Source organism: Caloenas nicobarica, chromosome 16 (assembly GCF_036013445.1).
Source record: "Caloenas nicobarica isolate bCalNic1 chromosome 16, bCalNic1.hap1, whole genome shotgun sequence".
NCBI classification, from domain to species: domain Eukaryota; kingdom Metazoa; phylum Chordata; class Aves; order Columbiformes; family Columbidae; genus Caloenas; species Caloenas nicobarica.
Window position 1 is genome coordinate 8,328,319 of NC_088260.1, and position 23,877 is coordinate 8,352,195.

Genomic DNA, 23,877 nt, shown 5'->3' on the forward strand with positions numbered 1-23,877 from the left:
CCACAGCTTTTTCAGATTGAAAGCTCCCAACAGAATGTTATTTGAATTTAACTGCATGGTTGCTAATGGATTTGGAACAGTAAAAAAGGACAACATGAGTGACTAAAAATGTTTCTGTGCATCAGTATGGAAAAACAAATTATTTTTAAGAAATAATTGAAATGTGCAGTCATTTCAAAATATTTTGTTATGTTTTGTAGGTTTGGAATCGAATGTATGTGTAAAGAGTGTGTTTCTGTTACAGCCCTAGCTTTGATTTTTTTCATAAAAGCAAAGAGATGCTATAGTCCCCTAAATCTCAAAGTGCAATAGCTAGCAATTTAGATGATCCCTATGTGGATTTTTATCAATATTTTTCACCTTCATTCTGTTCTTTTTGGATTTCTATCTCTAAGTGTACAATCTTATGGTATATACTCTTCTCAAATAAGTTTAGAAATAGCGAAGTGACCCCCATCTTGGAGTTGGACTGGAAGAGATTTTGATCATCTAAATGTGCTGTTAACCAGCTAAAGTTTGACCCTTCGCCCAACTGATTTTTAAATATTTTTTTTGCCAAAACAAGGATTTTCAACAAGCAGGCTAAAATGGCTCTGGGGTGTTGAATGAGAACCAAGAGCCATCCCATGCGCTGCACAACACCCGCTGCAAACCTGCAAGTTCACCTTGATTTCTCCTGTTCTTGTGCTGCCCTGACTTGCTTTGTCGAGGCCAAAACACCACCTACAGTGGTATGACTAGTCTGGGTATTAAAATTGCTTATGTATATGTGGTATAGCAATCTGTTGTTAGTTTCTCATAGTATTTTCTTGATGAAAATTGATGAAAATGAAGAGACAGACCAATGTCTCCTCTATCAGCTGTCGTATTGACAGGACTGCAGGCAGTGTGTGGCTTCATGCTGCCAAGCGCTGCCACCTGTGGCTTTGTTTCTTAGCCAGAGTTCGTGACTGCAATCTGTTGTGTTTCAATTTGTGGCTCTAGAGCTCTATCCGCTTCTCTTAAAAACCTTTCGATTCTGTGTTGAAACTTATCACTTTTTTGTTTTCCCATTCCCTCGTGTAAATTGAGTACTGTGGCATCTGAGAGAGCTGGAATTGGGAGTGAGCTGGTAACACTGGCCCTGCTGTTTGGCAAAAAGGTAGATATAAAGGAAGTTGCTATATAAAAAAAAAAAAACAAACGTTCTTTGCTTTGCAAATAACAGCTGAGTAGGACTGTCTGTAATAGCTGTGTTTATCAATAGAAAATAGCATTTCCAGAGGCTGACTCTGAATGTCCCAGGAAGCAGATGGGGTACCTGTGTTTAGTAGTGAAATACAACATGATAAGTGGAAAATTTGAATAATGTGTGTTTACAGATTATTTGTATGATCACATTTTTGTTTTTGATAAGTAAAGGGCAATCCTACAGCTGCTAGGGATGTTCTTTTACCAGAGTAGCAATTGACCTCAATCTTCACCTCTCTTTCCTAATGTATATAATTAAAAACAAAAACTATTTGCTCTTTCCAGAAGAGAGAGAATTGCATAAAATACTTTGTTCTGTTCTCAGTGCTAAACATTAGTCAAACATTAATCATAATCCCTCCCTGCTATCTTTTCTGCTGAGCACTGTCTCATCCCCGTTGGCTGCTTTGATTTTATTGATAGTTATTTGTGTCCCATTGCTATTAAGTTTACTTGTTAAAAAGGACAAATTATTTTTGATCTGAAACTAAAAAAAGCAAAATCAGAACTTAAGTTGTTAATAATGCTATTTTAGATCTTTGATGTGCTTCTCTTTGTAAAGGAATCCATAGCGCTTCCTGCACTTACATAAACAGAAGTTGCTTTTTTCCCCGTTGAAATGCAAATGTCCTGGGGCAGAGCATGGCAGTTTCTCATCAACATATGGCGATATTATCCAGCCCCTCAGGGCAGGAGGTAAAGAATAATACCATATCCTGGTGTGCAAGGCACATTAGCGAAACTGGAATGTAGTTATTCAGGGAAAAGATGTCGTGGATTCTGGTTTAATATCTTGCTGATAATGACAGAAATACACGTGACATTATTCAACATGAAACCCTTCCTAGACACCAGCAGTCTTAGTATAGCAGCATTTTTTTAGACTGTAACTCTTTACCCTCAAGTTGAAATTTCCTTCTTTTTGGCTGCTTGATCTTGCCACAAACTCAAGTCAAGCTTTCCATCCTCTACAGTGCAGGTGATACTTTTGTCCAAGTTTCCCTCTCCTTGCAGTTTATCATTATTTCAGATAATTTTTCTCTCCACCGTACTGGTTCATATCTCTTCTAAAAGGAATATTACTGTTGTGTTTTGCCTGTGTTTCTCATAACTCTAAACCCACTTGTATTCTTTTACCTTGAATGATGATCAGCTCAGCCTTACTTAGCATCCCTTGCAAATGTCATGAATGTCAAACAGCTCGAGTACTTCAAGAGGTATTCGTTATACTCAGTGGGTAAGGTGTGATGTAAAGCACTTGGAGATCTGTGGGGACGGTGTATCTGTAATAGGAAGGCTGGTATTGTTGAAGCTTGTTTGCAGTGTTCTTACCTTCCTTTTCTGCTTCCCATTCTGCAATATTGCTGTTCATCATTTCACTTTGCAATTGTTTTAAAGGTTTTAAGCTCAGGATGCACAGAGAGGCACAGGGTCAGGTATTGCCTTGCTGGACACAGTGGTGGGCTCGGACAGTCCTGGGGACTTCTTCCCATCACAAGTGGGAGAGGGTGCTGAGGTGAGCAAAGTAAGAATGCCACGATACCCTGCTTTCATGTCCCGTTTGGTAGGAAGTGTTCAGAAGAGATAAGAACAATTCCCCCTTTATCCCCTTTCAATTCTTCATCTTCCGCTGTGTCTGTGTTCACAAACCAGAAACCACGGCTCTCAAATTTGTGAAGATACAGAAGAAATTATTCCTGCTCTTGGAACCTCGTAGAAGCTATTGCTGGGCTGCGTGCCGGCAGGGAAGGGGAGGTGAGGTGTGAGAAGCGTGGCTCTGTTCAATGGCAGCTCTCGCAGGTGAAGCAGGGGCAGAGATGATCTGTTCCTCTTCGCCAGAACAATTGCAATAAACTCCCCTGACCCTGTTGTGCCAGCGTTAATACCACAGTCCTCTGCTGGCAGCCTGCTGAGAGCCTTCCCTGATAGATCCACACTAACAAATGCGTCTGCTTTGCACCACAGAAACGGAGGGAGGTTCCTGGGAGACATAACTAGAGACAAAAACCAAAAAGCCTGAGTAGAATGGAAACAGGTTTGCTGCTGTTAAAGGGGAAAAAAGGCTTCTACTGTTATGTGCTTCCTTATGTCGTTTTTATTGTTTCTGTACAACCTAACCAGCCGTGGACAAGACATGGTTCCCAACAAGCTGTTAAATACGGTTGGCGTTTGTGGCAGGAAGCATAACTAATCAGCTAAGTTGGAGGTAGCTGAGCTGCACACTGTTAATTGATATTTCACTCCTCAGCTATTTCTCGTTTGCTCTTTGTGTGACAGAAGGTCAGAGCAAACTTCCTCTCCTCTCCATTGTGGGCGAGGGCTCTTTGAGGGCAAATCCTGCACCAGCACATGTGCAGAGTGGCTGGTTAAGAAGTGGCACATTGGGACATGGTCAGTGTCTGAACTGCTCGATAGCAGCCCTAGGGTCAGAGGGAGAGTATGGTCCCACTGCAGAGAGAAAATCCAAAATTGTAGGTGTTCTCCAGCCCAGGCGAAGTCCTTGACAAGGCTGCATTTAAAACTACTATTTATCTGTAAATACAGTTTTCAAAGTTTAAATGTCATCTGGGAATTGCTTGGGAAATGCTCATGTCATTTTATTAAAATAATTTGGAACTTAAGTTTAACATGCCCAAACTCAGGCTTTATCATGGGGAGGTAGTATGGTTTTTATACTTCTAAATTTTGTTGTTTGAAGATAATTAGGGATGCAGCATGACCAACCAAATGGTAAGAGAGGAATCAGGACTCGAAGAAATCACACGGTCTAAAACTGTGCTGGTTTTAACCTGCTCCTTTGGGGGTTTGTGTCTATGGTGCTTAAGAATAATGAGAGTTCAGCTTTTTCCCTGAGTAGGTGAAACTGGGAAATGATAGGGGAAAAAAAAAAGTGGAATAAAACTTGAGATGAATTGTTCAGGAAAACATCAAATACAAGATTTTTAATAGTTGTGACAGTTAGCAACCGTTTGAAGTCTGTATCTGTGTTAGTGATTTGCTAAACCTTAGTTTATGGTTTGTAACCTTAATACGAAAGACCCTGAGACTGCTTCCTGTGGTAACTTGAATGCATATTTTTAAACATGCTAAGACAAACAAAAGCAGGCGAATTTGCTCTTCATGGTTTATCTTTCTTTCTGGTTTCTGTGCGGTTACACAGAACTTATTTCTTTAGGCCTTCGGGCTTCAGGCCTTTATCTTAACAGGTGTGGGAGCATCCCCGTGAGCCCGGCCTTTCTCTGATCAGGAGAGACCGTTAATTCGTTAGAGCTCAAGGCTTTGATGAAGCGGGTATGTCCGTCTGCCTGTCACTGCAGCGTCTTGGTAGGACTGCTCTGATGCTGTGCCCAGTAGCTGTCATGAATGCAACAAGAAGAACTTGGCAGGCTAATTATTAATGTTTAGAGAATTCTCTTCCTGAAGTGACATATCTAAAGAAAGTGTGCACTTGTAAAATGTCCATAGACCTACCTTTGAAGAATGTGTGTCCTGTATTGTAGGACACAGTACCATCAGTAAGGAAGTGATCTGTGTCTTCTGCAGCACAGGTTGGACTGGTCAGATGTATTTCTGCTCTTGGAGATGATAAAAGTAAATGATGTCTTGTGTTTAACTCAATATTTACTGCAGTACTCTCACACTTAGTATGCACGTTTGTCTAATTCCAAACTTCTAGTGTATCATGATGCTGTATTTTAGAGGGAGGAATCAGTATGTCAACTGTATGTGTCCTAGGTGTCCTGCGTAAGATGATGCTCAAATTTCAACTCGAAGAACCATTTTTGAGGGTTTTTTCCACTGACAGAGGGAAACTGGTTTTGGAGTAGGCACGTGGGTTCTCTGCCTTTTCGACGTGTGATGAGCCTCGTGCTTCACAGAATCAGGAACGCAAGGGACAACACTGTAAATCAAACCTCTGTCAAGGTTCCCATTTGAGCAAATGCCTGTGTGAAAGTGCTGAAGGCTTGTGCAGAGGACCTTGGTCTCAGTTCTGGGGTTTGAGGTTGTCTTGGGTCTCCAGGAGAGCAGATGGATGGCTGTGGTCTGCAAGGAGAGGGAGCTGCCCTGTGGCCTCTGCTGTCCTTCGTGCCATAATGAGTGAATTGCATATGGGCAGGTTAGTGGTGATTTGGAGAGCCCTGAGAAATCCCTTGCACGGAAGGAGACTCTGAACGTTTTTGCCGGAGTTGCTCAATGCCTGCAGTTCGGCCGGTTAAGCCAGGGAAATGTTCAAACAAACTGTGGCTGTGAAAACAGTTTGAACTAATCGGATTCGTGGTACCCTGAGCACAAAACAATGGCTTTCATAAGGCACTGGCAGTTGTGATGTCCTTTTACTTCTTTTTAAACAGTCAATAAATCAGTAAATCAAGAAGCTTTATTTAGAGGAATATAGTGAAGGTGTTCTCTGGTTCATCTTTGCTACTGCCTCCTGCTCTCCCTCCCATCCATGTAAAGCTGGTTTCAGGAGTCAGTCCTGCTTTGCCATGAACAACAGACATGTGCATTGCTATAAATGCATTTGTCTCTATTAATCTTAATACACAAATATTTTTTTTTCCTTTCCTGGAAAGGGTAAGCAGTCTTACTGCCTTCACCTTTTGAGCTGGTACATTTATGTGCAAGGCGATGATTTCTATGTGGGAAAGCTGCAGCTCATGATTCCTAAGGAGCGTTTGGGAGGAGGCAACCTGAGCCCTTTCTCCAGATGTTCTCCATGCGTCTTGTTGACTGTCAGAGAACAAGGCTGAAATTATCTCTATTCATACATAAACATGTATGTGAGGGAATAAATCACAAATACACATGAATGCCGGTGGCAGAGGATACAGAAAATGCTTAAAAACAGGTCCAAATTTCCTATTGCTTAGTAGTTTTATTTAAAGATGATCTGTTTCTAATGCGAGATCTTAAAGATTTTTATTTTTTTGCAGCCCATGTCTTGATGAAGATCTATCAGAACGGCATAGTGGTGGAGGAGACAATAGAAAATGGTTACATGGTGGCTGGGAAAGGGGACAACAGAAAGCCAGGAGGTCATCATTAGGGTTCAGAATCACACAGCTCGATTTCAAAAATGTGTTTTGTTTTACTACTAGCAGTAAAACTAAAAATGCACTCTCTGGTGGAAGCATACCATTTCAGGGTTGAATGGAAGGCATAATTAGATCATTTAATAAGGGGTGGAGCTACCAGCTCTGCTTGTACTAATCCTTGCATTTAGCAGAGATGGAATTGTCACAACTTCTTACTAACAGTGGTGGTCTGGGAAGCTTTGTTAAATTTATTTGGGATAATAGTATTCATGCCAGTATCATTGTTCTTTGCATAATAAGGTGCATTGGTTTTTTTATCCTGAACTTAAAACTATTGCATATTATTAAGATATTTTGGTATTTTAGATTTTAAATCCTTTTCTGTAAGATAGAATTTCCAGAAATTACTGGGTGTCCTGGGCTGATGTTTTGACCTTTCTGTGCTGCAGAGAAGCTCGAGGAGAAAACCTTGAAGTTGTTCTAAGAAGGGGATTGAGGACTATTTAATAGTAGTATAATGTAACCTAAATCACCAGTAGGCATTCCTTGTCTTATTCTCTCTAACAAAAGGTCAAAGTTATGCATAAAGTTGCCTAGAGATAGTATGAAGACTCACATTTAATAGACTATGTATTTTTACTGTTTTACTTGAGTGGTCACTCAACAGAGTTTTCATAATACCACTTTTTGTTGCCTATTTATTAGTATTTTTTATTTTTAAATGTAAATCTGTAAGCACAGATTTCACTATTAAAAAAAAACAACTACCAAACCAGTTCTGACTGCAAAGACTTGCTCTGAGGTTTATTTGTATTTTGAAATGCATTTCAAAAGTTCACGGAGCATGTGCAAATCAGGCACACTTGTTATAAATAGAAGGAGATAGTTAATGTGAATTTGCATAGATCTTAGACCAAACCACAGAACGAAGGAAAGAATCAGGGGATTGCTGCTCCTCATTCTTTCTTCTCACTAGGATAGGCGAGACTCGGCTTAGTCCTGTTAGTAACTTCTGCAGGTAAAATATGTGTAATATTATATTTGGGGCTGAATTCCAGATCCCTAAGGAGCCTATTGTGAACTGGCGCATTCCTGATATCGGTTGGAGTTGATTGCTTTATATTTTTTTCATCTTTCTGTGGTTTGAGGAGTATGGAAGTTATTCTGTCTCTCCCTATTTGTTTATTATGATGGTGCCTGCCCTTCAAACTAGTCTGTTGCATGGCATAGATGCCTGCCAAGCTCTCTGATAGATTTTATTCTTATTATTATTTTCAGGATCCAACAAACCTGGATAAGTTCAATGTCTCAAACTTCTTTCATGTTAAAAACAACATAAAAGTAGTTGATCCAGGTAAGGATGAACTGAAGGTAGGGTGAAAAAACACCAACACAAATATACAAATTCTAAGGACGATGTTATGGAATTGTCACTGTTTTCTCTGGACAGACATCCCTCAGTGGCTAGTGGTAACTTTGAAAGCTTCTTGGAAACACAAATAACTTGTTGAAACTGTCCCTTTCACCTCAAAACGTGTTAACATATTTTGAAGCAAAGACATGATTCTTTGAGTAATCGTTAACTGTCTCCGTTGAGTGCTGTGCAAACACAGGAAGTTTTCCTTGTCCTTTAAGAGTAGGTAGATGAGAGAGGAGTAAGAATAGGAAAAATTATTTGCCAAAAGGTCCATTGCCCTTGTGCCAGAAACCAGACAAGGAAACCTTCATCTTCCCATACCTGTCTGCCAGGCTCGTTCATGTGTATTAACAGGGTATTGCCCATCCTTCTGTCTGAGTAACAACGGGCATCTTCCAAGTTAAAGATTGATACCGGTTTTTCTAAAATAGTCCCCAAATTATTTTAATAATAAAAAAATGTAATGCTTTATTTTTCTTTCTAGATATCACAAGTAAGAAATTTGCTTCTCAATTCTTTTGTGATTTTTTTTTTTTTTGAGAGCTAAATGCTTAGTAATATCTGCTAATATTAAATTGCTGAAGGAAAAATTTTCTCTCCTTTGCCCCTGTGTTTTCCTTTAGAACCGTTTCTAATGAGGTCTCATTGCTGATTCTAAGCATGGTGTGGTTTTTGGGTCTTACAAGCAAGCATCTCTCTGTTTACCTGCTAAAAATAAGTGGGTATTATCTCAGAGATAGAATATTTAATACCAGCAAATAGTAGGCATATCAAGATAGAGAACAAGTGAAATTTATAAAAATAATGAAAAAAAAAAAATCATGTTCTACAGTTCAGTCTGCCAGTTTTCCTCCCCCTGGTGTCACATTAAAGATCTGACCTTAGGATTTTTGCATCACAGGCCTGACCATACAGTGAGGAGACAAAGCACAGCAGTTTATATTGCATTCAACTGTATCTTGTCTTCATTGTCCTATAAAAATTTTACAAGACTTGCATGAACTTAAATAATTTTTAGTGGCTTCAAAAAAATTTTTACAGTAGTTCATTTGAAGTTGTTTTTCTTTTGGTGTACTTCATCATATTGGCATTTATTGTGCTATATTTCAAGTTGTACTGTTGTTAGTGTTATGCATTACTACTTGTTACTGTTTCTGCAGGAATAAATATACTAGACCTTTTTGTGTAAAAGAAAAAAAAAGTAGAAATAGTATCTGGAAGATTTTCGTGTTACTACGTATGTAATAAACTGAATGAGAACAAAGTAGAATTTTTCTTTAACTCTGAATGATTTAACTTTGTCTTATCTAGATGAAGAAAAAGCAAAATTAGACCCATCTTACTATTTGAAAAATACAAATACAGAGACCCGAGAGACTCTACTGGAGCTTTATAAGGAATTCAAAGGCGATGATATTCTTGCAGCTACTATGAAGGCTCCTGAAAAGAAGAAAGTGGATAAGCTGAATGCAGTAAGTTGACTTAATTTGTAGTTTGGCACTGATTGGCTTCTTCAAGAATGGTAATAGATGTTTTTCAGCATAGAGGCCATATTGCAGTATAAACAGACACTTCTCCTTACGTTTTCTGTTAAATGGAAATTTGTCACAGATACAAACAGGAGAATCATATTGGGTCTCCTTAGAAATACATTGGATGTGTCAGTGAGTTTCTCTTTGTGAAATCATGGTAAATTAACCTAAATATTTTAGAAATGAAGCACAGTAAGAAGGAGGAATCTTTATGATGTGGTTATGATGTATATGTTGGCAGAACCTTTTTTCCCAAGCTGTAATCTCTTGCTTTGATTTCGTTTATCATTTGCTTCCTGCAGTTATTGGCTGAGAGAACACACCTTAAGGGCAGTGCAAGTGAATCATTTCTGGTGTGGGCAAATCTATAAATTATCCACAGCTGCTTCTCCATTTTTTTTTTCCACTGGAATGCAGGATTTTTAGTGTAATATTTTAAAGAATGTTCTTCCAGGTACATGTTACTGTGCATTCATGGTTGTCAAGACAAACAATTCATCTGCAATTGGATTTTCTACATCAAAGGCTGTATGAAAAGGGCAAGACAGAGTATTCTTCTTTCCTTTAATAATTCTGGGATGTATGTGTCTTCGTGCTTTGATTACACTTCCACAAAAACGAATAGCAGTGCAGCATATGGCTTTTAATGAGAAGGCTTAGTGACAGATTAGGGAGCATATGTGACCAAGGAGCAGGATCACATCTGCCCCTTTTTCAGGGCACCGTAGTGTTGTAAGAAAACAAAAGATGTAGGGAGGGGAAAAAAAAGAGGCGAGGAAGAATGATGAGCTCTACATATGTTGGAGAGTCAGATTGTCAGCTAATGATGGGCATAACTGTAAACTTGTGTAGGACGCAGCGTAACCTTATGGGCAGAGCATTGGCCTGACCTGTATTCTTTACAGACACTGCCCCAGAGTTTCTAAAGGTATTAGATTGGGTTTATTAGATCTTTGTAATTTGCTACAAAATCCGTGTGTGACGTTCACATTTCCTTTCTGCAGGAGAATTACAAAGCTCAAAATAGCCATGGGGAACCGTGGGACAGTGTCTCTGCACGCAGAGGGGCCGTGTGTGGGAGAGGGTGGTTTGCTTTGCTCCGCACTATCTCTGTGGTTCACTGGATTTTCCTTCCACTTACTCAGCAACATTGGAGAATTTTACAGATGTCTTGCCAGCAGTACTCCTTTCATATCTCCACCTGTGGATGTACAAATAAATTCTGGTAATAGAATCTTTGCATAATCATGTATTAAACTGTAGTGGAAGCAATCAGCCCCTTCAGCTCAGCACACGGGCAGCCTTAACTGGAGTTTCATCAGAGCAAATGTTGTGGGTAACAGATGGAGAATTATCGCTGCATTGTGCGTTTGTTTCTATAGGAGCTAGAGCAGAAAGTCTGCCTTCCCAAGGATGACATTTGTGTGCTTCTGGTGCTTACCTAGTATCTTTAGTAGATAAACTCTGAGATTTAATGTCTTTTTCTCTTCCTTTTTCTGCTGTGAACAGGCTCACTATTCTACTGGCGCAGTCAGTGCTTCCTTCACCTCCACTGCAATGGTGCCTGAAACTACCCACGAAGCAGGTACCCGAACTTCCTAGCTACAAGCTGTTTGTTTACTTTCCAGTTTTAAGGTGTCCTCCCTAGCACACATACATGTATGAGGACTGAAGGAATGCATTGATAATCGGTCAGTAATGATGCCATGGAAATGTGTTGCCTAAGCAGATGTTTCCTTATTTTCCAGTGAGCTCATTCTGAAAATAATGGAGCAATTGTGAATTAGCTTCAGCTTTGAATGGCAGTTACTTATGTTGAACTGAAATTAATGAGGTATTTTCTGTGCCCGGGGACCACAAAATGGGATATGCACTTATGTAAATTTAGGAATTAAGTATAATCTGTCCTCAAATAGGATACAGAATCTTTACCACCTTTTTGTCCTGACCCAGTATTGGTTAGAACGACAGCAAATTTTGTGGTGATAACTTTTGATTTACTGCTTTTCACGGTTACGCGAAAGTGTATTTCAGTACTATAAAGTTTTCCTTTTGTTCTCCAGCCTGAACACAAATGTATAAAATTTATTTGATTTGAATAATGGTTAAATAGCTGAGTGATGAGTATTCCCAGTTGAAGAGAAAGCTCTGGCTTTTGGCACTAAAGTTTAGAAGTATGCCACACACTTAGGCAAAGATCAAACACTTTGCTAAAACTGCATTTACCAAGTACAGTTCCTTTACTTGGTGGATTACAGTGATTTGCAGGTAATTCTTTGAGTGTTGAAAACATGTGACTAACTGGACATTTTGACAAAATGGAAGTGGAGACATCCTAGATTGATCCTTTAGTGTGACTTTCCAGTAGTGTTTCCAGTAACGTAGCTTCATTTGTTTTCAGAACTGAGTAGGTCCTCATATGTCAGCAATTTGTGGCTGACTGATGACTACCTGCTTGGCTTCCAAGTTTGACAAGAAAAAAAATTGGTTTCAAAGTAACATTTGTGATTGGTGGACATTACTTGAAAATTATAGTGTGTAATATTGAATGCTTCTGTGACTTAATAATAGAGATGATATTGATGGCTCTCAAAGAGTTGGTGGTTTTCTATAATGGAAAGTGTTTTGCACAGAGATTAATGTGAGGTTATCGTAGATGAATTGCAGAGTGCAATCCCTGAAAACCCAATGCCCTGAGGAAGAGGTCAGATGATAGAAAACAAATTGCTAGATTCTGATGATTTCTAAAGATTAATCAGTAACCTTCCAGAGAACTAATTATTGTCTTTTGCTTTGATACAGCTGCTATTGAAGAAGATGTTGTGAGATACACATACGTGAAGAAGAAGGGCTATGTGCGACTTCACACTAATAAGGGAGACCTAAACTTGGAGCTGCACTGTGATATGGTACTGTCTGCCCTGTGAGATGAATCTGTCTAGACAACAAACAGAATAGGAGCTGGCAGTGGAAATGCCTAAAGAAAGGAATAGTGTGTAGTTGTAATAGATACAGTTAAAAAACTATTTCGGTTGTTTTGGTGTGTTTTCATACATACACAAAATTCCATTGTAAAATGTATGCATATTATTTTATATACTATACTACTATGTGTATAACTGTTCTCTGTGAGTAGTCCCATACGTTTTAGTGGACTACTTACGACATGTCAAGGTACATGTTTAGAGCTTCAAAGGGTCAGGATTACAGTGACCCAAACAATGACAAGGAAGGCAGAGAGAAAAAAGAAGGAAGGCCACAGAGAAGGGAGAATAATCCAAGGTTACACAGCAGGTTACTGACAGAACCAGGGAAAGAACCTCAGTGAAACTGAGGGCAGTCTGTCAGCCTGAGTACAGGTAGTCAAGATCCCCAGAAATGGTTAGGTGTGCTTTGGAATCCTTTTACAGAACAAACAATCCTGAGGTTTACAGAACAAACCTAAATGAAAGCCTTAGAATATATTTTTTACTTCCTGCTGTCTCAGTTTTTAAGGTTCAAGTTTTGAAACATCTTCCCTTTGCCATTAAGAGCTAGACGTTCATTTAAAAAAAAAATGAGTTTTTTATAGTCAATACAGTCTGATTCTGGGGGAAATCTGTGACTCTTAAAATAATAAACATGGCAAGACTTACGATGGATGAGTTGTGGTGACACTGATGTCTCAGCCGTCACTGGTGTCTCAGAGGTCACTGTTTGCTAGTGTCCTTGCTTATTTATTTGTACAACCATGTCTATAAAAGGAAAAAAGTTTTCAATGTAAAAAGCCCAAACCTTCCGTTGTTTACTGAAATTTTTATCTCAGGAGACTATAGGCCTGAAGGTAGATATTTTAGGAAATTGAAGGATGTGAACAGGAGTTTAAATGGCAAAACCTCTGCTACTTGTGACCCAGCGGTGCTGGCTGGGAGCTGGGGTGCCTGGTGTGAAATCCAAAGATGCGCTGGGAGAATGAATCCATTTTTGCCTGGGAGAAAGAAAAAGCAAACAGGACAAGCCCGCTGGCTTTCCCTTCAGTTCAGTCCTCTCGCACGAGTAAGGAGCACAGTGTGTGTCAACATCTCAACCTGATCTATGGAAACAGCATGAGAACCTCCACAGCAGCATATCATGCTAGTAAGTCTGTAGGTCCCCATCATGCCTACAGGTGCTTTCCATGCTCTTAAATAGTAACACTATGTAATGAGGCAAAAAGCAGAGGATGTTAGTACAGCAATATTTGGGGGAAGCGGTAGAATGAGCAGATTGCATTGAATCATTTGTTTTGCCATATGTTCTCAAACTGGCTCCTGGCTAATGCAGGCTGACTGTAGCTATTCTTATCAGCGCGGGGTTTTTGGCCACATGTGTGGCCAGTGTCACTCAGTCCTGATGACCCGGTCTCAACTGCCCATTATAAACATCCTGTATGATATCCCTTGTGTTTCCTTTTTTCCAGATGAATTTCTATTCATCTCCCTTTCACACACGCGCTGTTTCCTCATGTACGCGTTGGAAGTGTGCGCTGCTTTACACAACCAGACCTGCTTGAACACTGGCCTCCAGCCATCTGCTTCTTTCTTTTCTTGGTGTCGACTAAATCTGTGTGAATCAAACAGACCTTTGGCACTGCAGAGGGGAAAAAAATGTATATTTAGAATAAGTAGGAAAAACTTGCTGCTTTAGGGAGGTTTTCACAACATCTACTTTAGATCATCATCCTAAGTCTATTAAATCAGTTCCTCCGGGAGCTGCTTGTTTTTCTCCTTTTACTATATAAGGAGTTTGTGCTTCTAACTTTGGTTTTCCTGAATCACACTGAGGTTAAGCACATAGGATAGCTCAGTGCAGACACAGCAAACACAAACATATAACACATATATAGGTCACAAACATATGCACAGATCAGCTACAATGGATCTATTGAGATTGCAAAGACAGACATAGAAAATGGGGAAATGCCAAAATCAAGTCTATTTAAACACATCCAGTTCACCCTGCTTGTAAATATGTGGAAATAGTCTTAATTAATCACAGGCTGAGTTTTTTATCAGCTCTTCTGGCTTATTCAGTGCACAAACTGAACCAGTTCTGGGAGCTATTTGGAACTGTGTAGTGAAATGGTTTAAATGCAGGATTTGTTTTTCCTCCGAAAGTGTAGAATGTTGGTAAGGTCCTTGAATGCAGCCAGGGGGAACTGAACTTTCTCATAATGCTCACCCAAATTAATGTTGCACAGGGTTTTTGGTGCCTGATTTTTTCAGCCTTTGTGGTTTGTTTTTTTTTTTTTTTTTTAATGTAGTTGGCATGGGTAGTACCTTGCCTTTTCAGAAAGAAACAGAAGAACAAAGTTCAGCCCGAAGCACTATATTGATACACACTGAGATCACCAGCAGATCTGGGACCTCTGGATTCAACACACATATCTGTGCTACTTGAGTGAATGAGAGAGACAATGGCAGTATTAGATTGTCATTGCTGTTTGAATTCAGTCAAAATACACGTGATTTGGGGAATTCATACATCTGCTCTCTCAAGCAGAGCAACTGCAGGAGCAAGTACATGACTTATAAGCCATACTACAGTGGTGCTTAGCTTCTCTTTTTAAAGACTGAACACTGCTTGAATGGTTGTTGTCTCAACCTGACCACAGGCTCCTGTTTTTTAATTGCTGGGCGATATCCTGTGCTCTGGTTATTATGGAAACCACTCTAGCAGTGGTTGTATGTTTGCACAGTACTGCAAATACGTGATTGTGAAATGCTTTAGGAAGCTTGGGGATGAAGCGGCTATATAAATATGACAAATGAATACCTGTGTCTGGAGGTAGGACTTGCAACATTCAAATTACATTTTAAAATAGTCTTACTGGTTAGATTTCAATATACACTTTGAGGTTAAGTCTTCTTGCTGAAGTAGACAACAGCAAGTGACATACTTGCTGTCTTAGACTGTATGTCTACTGAGTCTTCAACTGTATTTTCATGCCTATGGGCAGTCTATTTAAGCAAAATATTTTTGCAGTTGTGCTGTCAGCGGTCTGCACTGCTGCTGAAGCCCACCCAGTATCCTCTTTGCCTTCAGGACCCGCCTTGGGTTCCTGCTCCCTTTCCCTTCACAGCTCTTCTGTTCCCCATTTTTTGTGAACTGACAGTATGGATTGTTTGGAGTTCAGTCTATATATACGCATGGAAACTTTTTTAAAAAATAAATCTGGGGATCTTCATACACTAGTACTTTAAGGTACCAATCAATAAGATTGATATTGATGAGATTCTTCCTAGCACCAAAAACCTAATTAAGAAATGTTTTGTATTGATCCAGAGAGGAAATCAAGTGTGATTGAAGTGACGGGATTCAGAAAGAGATCAAGAAATAGGGCTAGAATCCAGATATTTTCTGTATTTGAAATCAGAGCACCAGAAAACTTCACTTGGGTTCCAGAAAGACGTGTGGTTTAAGTCATTGACCTGAGAAAAGGCAATAAAAACTTTGGAAGATAAGCTGGATTTTTTTTTCCGTGCTTTGAATTTGTGCCTCAATTGAGCAAAGGTACACTCCTGTTCTCTCTTACATCTTAGCAGTGTGCCTAGTGCTCTTTGTTGCTGTTTGTTTTTCTCCCAGTCTTCTTATTCAGATAAAGTATGTTCCTCCTGATGGGGACTAATAAGATGGCCATTTGTTAGGGACATTTTCCAGAAAGCTGAGTTCAGCTGGGCATAAGCAACATTCGTTGTATATACTAATTGGAAACAAATAAAGTTCTACTTTCCAGAAGTAATTCTGGTGAGTACAGAAGATTGAACAGCATCCAACAAGTGTTATTCTTTCAACTCTAGTCTTATACATCACCAAACAAATGAATTATGAAGAAATAACTGATGAAAGGCAATGAATATCGCTGGATTTCTTGTATTTTATTAACTGTGATTTTTCTAGTCTCCTCAAGTTCTTTAGCTGCTTTAGTCAGGATGCTGCTGGGAACAACTGTCTATATCATCTGTGCGTATTCCGTTGTATTAGCGACTATAGTGATGCAGTTACACCTTGAAGGTGGCAGAGCTGCCTCTTAAGGCAAGGTGGAGGCTTTACCCAGTGCAAAACATCAAACTGACTTGGGTTTGGAAGCAGAAAAGCAGTGTGGTATAGTGGATAGAGTGCAGAACTAGAAGCTGGTAAACTCTGAATTCTGTGCCTTTGCCATGGACTTGCTGCATGATGTGGTTATGTCATTTGGTTACAGATCTTTTTATATCAGTGGCATCTCATTTTTTAAATTTAATTATGAGCAATAAAATCAGGCATAATTTTTAATTCCCAGGCAATAATGTGTATCGTAGATGCCTGATTGCTAGAGTGCAGCTACACAAATAACTTAGGCTGCCTGTTGGAATCAGAAGCCCTGCCTAAGAATAGACAGAGTAGCAGGCTCTTGGTCTATGCACCTGTGAAAGGGAATAAAAATTCCTGCCTTTGTCTCTATGTTGCTTTGGGGCTTTCTTGTTTAGTGCTCGTATTTTGTTGCTGTTGCACCATGGAAATATATACACAAATTTAACACTCCAGAATTCCCTGTCAAAATGATGAACAGGTGGTTTGGTGCACTATCTCCCTTCTCTTCTTTGTGAGTTCTCCTCGTAAGAGTGGTCGCTGTGGGGTAATGATCTGGTGGTTAAACACATGCCGGTAGCGGTAATTGAATACTAATCCGTAACTGCCATGGCAGTTTTTGTAAATTCACCTCTCTCAGGTTTAATACTTTAAGGTTTAAGGGCAAGTTGGCATAGCAAAGAGGAATGTGAGATGGATTTCAAAGCTCCATCCAGCACTCCACAAATGCTTTTTGAGGTTTTAGGACCTGGCAAACTCTGCTTAATGATGATGTCTTGGCATAACTATCTGAAGAAGCCATTATTCTACAAACACTGATGTTTTAATCTTTTGAGGCCTTCTGACCTGTTAAATATGCCTATGATCTATAAATGTGTAATCCAGCTCCTGGTCTTTGAAATCATCTCTCCTTTTGTGTGAGGGACTGTTCTGAAGATCAGAAGCCTGTAAACTTCTTATCCATTTCCAGTGGGAAAGAAGTGAGATGCCGAAAAAATCCTTTGACCTCCTGGCATGATGATGTTTCCCAGTCTTCCTGAATCTCATTTTCTTTCTGATTTAAATGTCTATTTTACTCACTTTCCCTCACAGTAACTGTGGCACTATCTGGCAAATAACTTTTTGATGTTCTATCACTGTGTTGTTCACTCGGTAATATGGTTATAGGGATAAAGTACAGTAGTCTTGGCATGGTTGTAAATGGCTTATTTCTTTTTCTTTTTTTTTTTTTTTTCCACCAAAGTAGGTTATTGTAGGAAGAGCTGGTCAACAGAACTAAAAAAACCCCACCCAAACAAACAAAACTATCCTTTTCCAGTAGAACAGCTGGATAAAAATGTTTGTTGTTCCCGGTGTGTTTTTATCTCAAAGCGCTGCAGTAGCAGACAGATGTTGTGCTCTTTGTGGTTGGGAGTGAAATGGCTCTATGCAGCCATAATGATTAGCAGGTTGTTGCTCTTAATTAACTAGAAGCTAATATTTTAAATGTTTTTAACTTTGGGGGTATAACACCTGTGCTTGAGAAAGGAGGAACATTTTCATGCAAGATATTAGTAGGAAGTGCTTTATCTGGATGCTGCCATTGTGCTGTTTGGCAGCAGTGGAGGGGAAGTGGAAGCCCCTGATTTCACCCTGTGCCTCAGTGGGACGTTCAGCGTGAGGCTGAGGAGGGTGCTGGGTCACCCCCCTGTCAACCTGTCCCTGCACTATGGGGCTTGCTGCCCTTGCTGTCTCTGCGTGGTTTCCTGGCAGCCTTTGGCACTGGGTAATGGGTGGGAAGGCATTTGGCACATTTGGACCTTTCTGCCTCCCCAGCCCCCCCGGCAAGCTGGATCTGAGGGAGAGAATCGATTGTGTCACTTGTTTTTTGACATATGACAGTGCAGGCATCCTGTGCCAGCCGCGTTTGCCACTTGGTGATCCCGAACCCGAGGGTGAGGTGGGCAGTTTGGAGTTACACAGCTGCTGCTCTTCATCCTTCCCTGACACGTTTCTTGTTTGTACTTTGGCTTCTCTGATGAGAGCAGAGTGACCTTGGGAGGCTGACAGCTACCAGAGCTTGGCTGTCTAGTGTGGAACTGCTGACAAGTTGCATCTTCTGAAAAGGTGGGATTTATGTGCCAGTCGCAGACAGACAAAATGCCAGGGAGCCACCACGGGACCTGTGATACTCCAGGTTTTACAGCTGCTGGAGGCTGCTCAATCAATTAAAGCTGCATCCCCATTTAGACTGTAATAGTGGTGCTATATCGTGGTTGCCAGCTCCATCCTTATGGCACCCAGCCCTTGTGTGACTGACAGATTTGAGGGGGGGAGAGGATTATTTTCTTTTCTACCGCTGCAATAAATAAAAGTTAGGGAAAAAGTAACAACTGTGGCTAGGGATGACAGCTCTGCCTCTGGAATGGCGGTAGTTAACAGCGACAAATTAGATGAGTGAATTAGATGCCTTGTTTAACTTGAGTTGTGCTCAGCTAAACTGATTGTCCCTGTATTTGCAAAAAAGTGAAAAATAAAACTGGAGAATGTCAGTTTTTTATTGGCATGTTATCTAAGCTGAACATCTTGCTTAGATTTCGAAAAACTTTTTGGTAGCATCATTAATGTCAGTACTGTGGAAGAAATGCCTTTGAAAAGTGAAATTTAGCTATCTGCTGGCATCTTTGCTAAATACGTAATGAAGTTATAGTGGATTTCTATGTAATGAGAATGCAATAGTTCTGCTCTTTGTTCTAAGTGAACTTTGTGGCTTTGAGGTAGCAAAATAGGCAAATGTTTGCTATCAAGTCAGCAATCTATTACCCGAGGCGTAGTTTGCTTGTTCTGATTCTTTTTAATACCAGTAAGAGTGTAGCCAAGTATTCTACCCCACAATGCCCTGAGACTTTCATCTCTCCCGTTGCTCTCTCTGGAACTGTGCTCTTCTGATCCTGGGTCACAAATTGATCCGAACCTGTTTGCTGTCTGTATGACCAGATGGAGAATGGTGTCGCTTATCCGAACTGTGTCGGTTTTGAACTGATCCACCCTAGGCAGCTGTTGTTTGCCACCGTAACCTGTCACCGCCTCAACCCGTCTCGCACGCAGGGGAGCTGTCAGCAGGAAAGTGGATCTGGCAGGGGGTGATTTTTCGGGTCTCTAGTAAACGTTTCTCCTGCGGGAAATGTCATGGGCTTCCCGTGGTGAAATTCTCCTCTGCTATTGCAGCGGACTTTGTGGAGTTTTGGGTTTTCTTGTCCCTCTTGCTCTGAAACAAGTGGAGTGTCCTCCTAGTCCCTCGGTGCAAAGCAAAGCAGGGCAGCTTAAATTGCCTTCTAGTAAATATTATGCATTGAAATGCACTAGAAAGATTTCTGTGTCCAGTTTCTTTCCATGACTTAGTGGAGGGACCAGACACTTGCACCTGATAGTGGTCATTGCCTCTGCCTAAGCCCTAAATAAAGCCAAGCTTTTATTAGGCCGAGTTCTTTCCTGTGGGATGGGCAGGCTACAAGGATTGCAGATTGAAAGAGATGGGGAGAACTGAGTTTAACCTTACCAAATCGCCTTTGCATGGCTTAGGTATTAGAACCATTGCTAGAATGAACAATTGCAAGAATGAAAATGGTCTATGCAAAAAAGAAAAAAGTACATAAATGGACTAAAGCAAAACAAAATCTACTGTGCGTTTTAAAGGAGATCTATGTAAAAAAAAAAACAACGCCGGCTTCATTTGAAGCCTTAAAAATTTCCATCACTAGTTCATGCCTCTTAGTAGCAGGATTCTGGCATTTGTGTGATAAGATGAAGGCTGTAGAACACAATTTGTGAGGAACGAGCTTTTCATTATCCAGATTATTTCTGCTTTGAAACATAGGGTTAATGAGCATATATCAAGGCTCTACTTTAGTGCAACTACTACAGTTCATCCAATTTAGAGAGACAAAAAGAAATAAAAGGGAAGTGGAATTAACACAAGGAAATTATACAGATGTGCAAATGACAGCTTCTGAATGCTTAGTGTGAAATTTCTCTTCAAGGTTCATACAGATCCTCAGGGGACGGAGCATTTTGAAATGATTAGCTCTTCACATAGTAAAGCCTCTTCCTTGCAGTCATGGCAACGTCTCAGAAGCTCATCTCTCTTCCCATCCCCTGTACCTTGGCAACAGGAGCGCCGCAGGTTTTTAGTCTACTTCTGCTTGGCTTTTCAGCTGCCCAATACAAATTCCGAGTTAAGGTAACTTTTACGAATGTAATGTCCCGTTTTAATTGATGAGAAAGGAAAGCTGCAAACCAAGAAATCAGGTAGTGACCTGACTTGGTTAGTCTTACCGCTCGGGTCTCAGGATGCAGCAAGAGAGATGAATTTTGCCTGGTTTGGAGCCACCCTTGCTGGCAAAAAGGAAATTAACATTTGCTCTCTTAATACTTAAAAGTGGAACAGTTATCTGGCATCTACAAAATACTTGGAGCAGGAGTCCCATTTTGGTATAAATAAGTTTGGTGGGTTTTTTTTTTTCCTTACTGTTTGTCATTTGAAGAGAGACGTGACTTTAAGTTGAGGAACATCATACAGAGACACCATGATCATTTATGGGGTCCCAGCTTGATCAAAGAAAAGAAGGATTTCTCAGGACTGTCCTACCACAGTCTTCAACGTGAAAAACCTTCCGGAGTTTTAAAATTTGACTTCTTAGGACTATCACTGCATCCTTCTGAGCAGATATTGCAGTAGGTTTAAAACATAACCTTTTCTCTGTTGGTGACTTTCAGAGCAACAGGTTAACTATTTCAAGTGGCATTTTTCCCTTGACTTTCTCACATAGATGTCTGAGTCACAGTCAGCAGATTAAAATAATTTAAATCATTTCCTGCTTAACGTAAAAGGAATAAAGAGGGAAAAGTTAGCTGCTGCTGTTTAGGTCAATTGGAGACAAGAACACAAGAACAGCCAGAAGTACAAAGCGAGCTTGGAGCCCATTGCCAGTAATGAGGCAACAAGAAACCGGCGTTGTCTCCTGCGCGTCTGCATTTCCAGGTGCCCCGACCATCCCTTCCTCCTCCAGCTGAGTGTGAGGCAAGTGATGTGGAGGGAGTTTCTGAAGATGTAGACAGTTTTGCATTCTAAGACTCTGAGTCTGACATCTTCCACAAGAGCTTGAACTCAAATGTTTGTTTATATGTATTCCTCATCAGTCTTTGTAGTTGGAACAAAGACTTCAAAGACTGGCTGTCTTTGTATGGTCAGTGCAGAACGTAACTTCATTACTGAGGATCAACACCTCTCCCATAAACCTCAAGCTTTTTTTTCCTGCTTTGGACAGGGCGCTGCTTTAAAAAGTCTCTGAAATGTGCTTGGCAGTGTGAGGTTTGGCAAGAACGTAAACTGCTTTGTATAAATCAGATAATCTTAGCCAGATATTCTAGATCAACTGCGTGACTGAAACTGGGGTTTATTACTGATTGAATGCAAACCTTTTTATTTGTGTCTACTCAAAAGCACTGTAAAAGGTAATGGTAATGTTGCTAAGGAAGTGTTTACCTGCCAAATGTATCTGTATGATGCATGAGGTGACCATGGGAACCAATTTGGTGGCGATTGTTTAAAGAAAACCTTGCAGTGAAATGATTATTGCATGTATACGACATATTTCTGCAGTTGCAATTGAAAAGCTTGTTTCTGGGAAGAGATATAATAACTAGAAATCCATTTAGAGAGAAGGGTCAGGTCCTGCATAAAAAATACATTACTAGAGCCAGGCTTTTGATGTATATTTTACAAATCATGTTTTGAAAATAAATAGGAAATCTGTGTTGGGTTATCAACGTTGCGCAAATTTAAAATGGTTTGATATGTATTCCTAGGGGACTCAGTCTTTCGCCTGATTTCATTTTTCTTAAAAAATTAATTACAGGTTGCTATATTCCCCCCAGAGAACTTATTAACTATGCCTCTCTCTCCAAAGAGTGCTTGGTTCTCATGAGATAAAGTGCCTTAGGCTAAAAGCTGCTGATTCCATTTCTGATTCATAAAGAAATTTTTTAAACTTATTTTCATCCTTACTGACATTTTTCATGAGTGGACAACTAACAGCACTATGTTTGGATCAAGGCTGTTATGATATTGTCTTATAAAGGAAGCATACCCTGCACAAATGATTCTCCAAGGATTGAATTTTACTTGAAATGTAATATACAACGAATATTTTCAAACATATATGTCCAATTCAAAGAAGAATTTTCAAATTTGCTATAAACATTGAACCTGTAGGAGAACCTCCTATTGCTTGAAACAATTTTTATGGAATATATTTACTTACAAGTCGCCCTCAGGATGCTACATGCCCTAGTGGCATTCTACGATAAACACATTACCGTTACCATTTTAACCTAGTAATGAATTATAAAGGAAATCTGAGATAATAGCTGGTGTAAGATTGCATTATGATTTGTTTATTTTTCCAGTGACGGCCCAGCTGACAACTGTCATCTATATCTGTCTTATTAAGAAGGAATCATTTTAAAGAATTTCTAGTGGCAGGTGGAATTTGTTTGGATAATTAAGGGATATTTCAGTGTAAATAAAGAGGAGAGAGAATGGTTGTGTTTCGGATAAAAAAATATTATAGAAAATTCAAGTTCTGCATGGTTCCATATGACTACTTGTATGGATGTACAATTAAAAAGATAAAGATGATTTCATCTGTAAATGACTGTAATCGGGCTTGCCTTACTTTTTTGCTTTTAAGTCCCTTCAGGTTGCATGGCTCACTCTCACCGTCTCTCTCAGACCAAGAATGATGTCAGACCGATGCAAAGTGAATCAGTGTCTTTCAGAAAGAGGCTTCAAATTGTGTGTGTGTGTTCATTTACAGACGTTGCAGCTCATGCTGGGGCTTTACTTCCAAGCGCATACAACAATAAGGATATTTTCAATGCCTGTAATGACTCAGATTAGTTAGATGTCTTCTTTTGTAAAACTGGAATATATTCATGCACTTAATCCACAGTGGGGCTGGAAAACATGTCCAAGTATAGAAAATGGGCTGTTTCTGTACTTGCATTGGTACATGTGAAGGTATTTTAGTATTGCAGAGGAGAGAATCTGTACAGTTACAGTGGCAGGATAATTAAGTAGACAGTAAAGTTTTTCGGAAGGTACTGTTTGAATGCCATGGCTCATAAGTTCAAATAACTAGCTTTAATTTGCACTGTCGGTAATATATTTAGCGCCTTTTTTAAAAATTATTTTTGAAAACAAGTTTTTTTTTTTATTTTTCCTATGGTGCAGTGACTTGTGGGGTCAGTTCCATTTTTAGTTCCAAGTGGTGAAGAGGACCAAATGCTTCTCTCCCAGTTAGCTTCAATGTGCTCACTTTGAAACAGTGGAGCAGAGAAATCAGGTTCTTTCTTACTCTGGGAAATTAACTTTTTTCAGTGCTAGAAGTCCCCATTTGGAACAGGATTATAATACACTACTGGAACTAAGTTACTTGGAAGTCTCTGAGCTTACCTGCTTTCACCATCATTATGTCTACTGGGAGCTCACATTACCTGAGCTAGTGTTCAACGCTTCTTTGTGCTAATTGGA

The 23,877-nt window shown here is 39.8% G+C and overlaps 1 protein-coding gene across 1 annotated transcript in view; it reads left to right on the forward strand.

Moving 5' to 3' along the window:
* Positions 1-23,877, forward strand: part of PPIL2 (peptidylprolyl isomerase like 2) — a 71,825-nt gene that overhangs the window by 21,188 nt on the left and 26,760 nt on the right. Inside the window, exons 9-12 of the mRNA XM_065646674.1 lie at positions 7,545-7,620; positions 8,995-9,155; positions 10,725-10,800; positions 12,018-12,124. Coding sequence (XP_065502746.1) covers positions 7,545-7,620; positions 8,995-9,155; positions 10,725-10,800; positions 12,018-12,124 — 420 coding nt within the window. The remainder of the gene's footprint in view (positions 1-7,544; positions 7,621-8,994; positions 9,156-10,724; positions 10,801-12,017; positions 12,125-23,877) is intronic.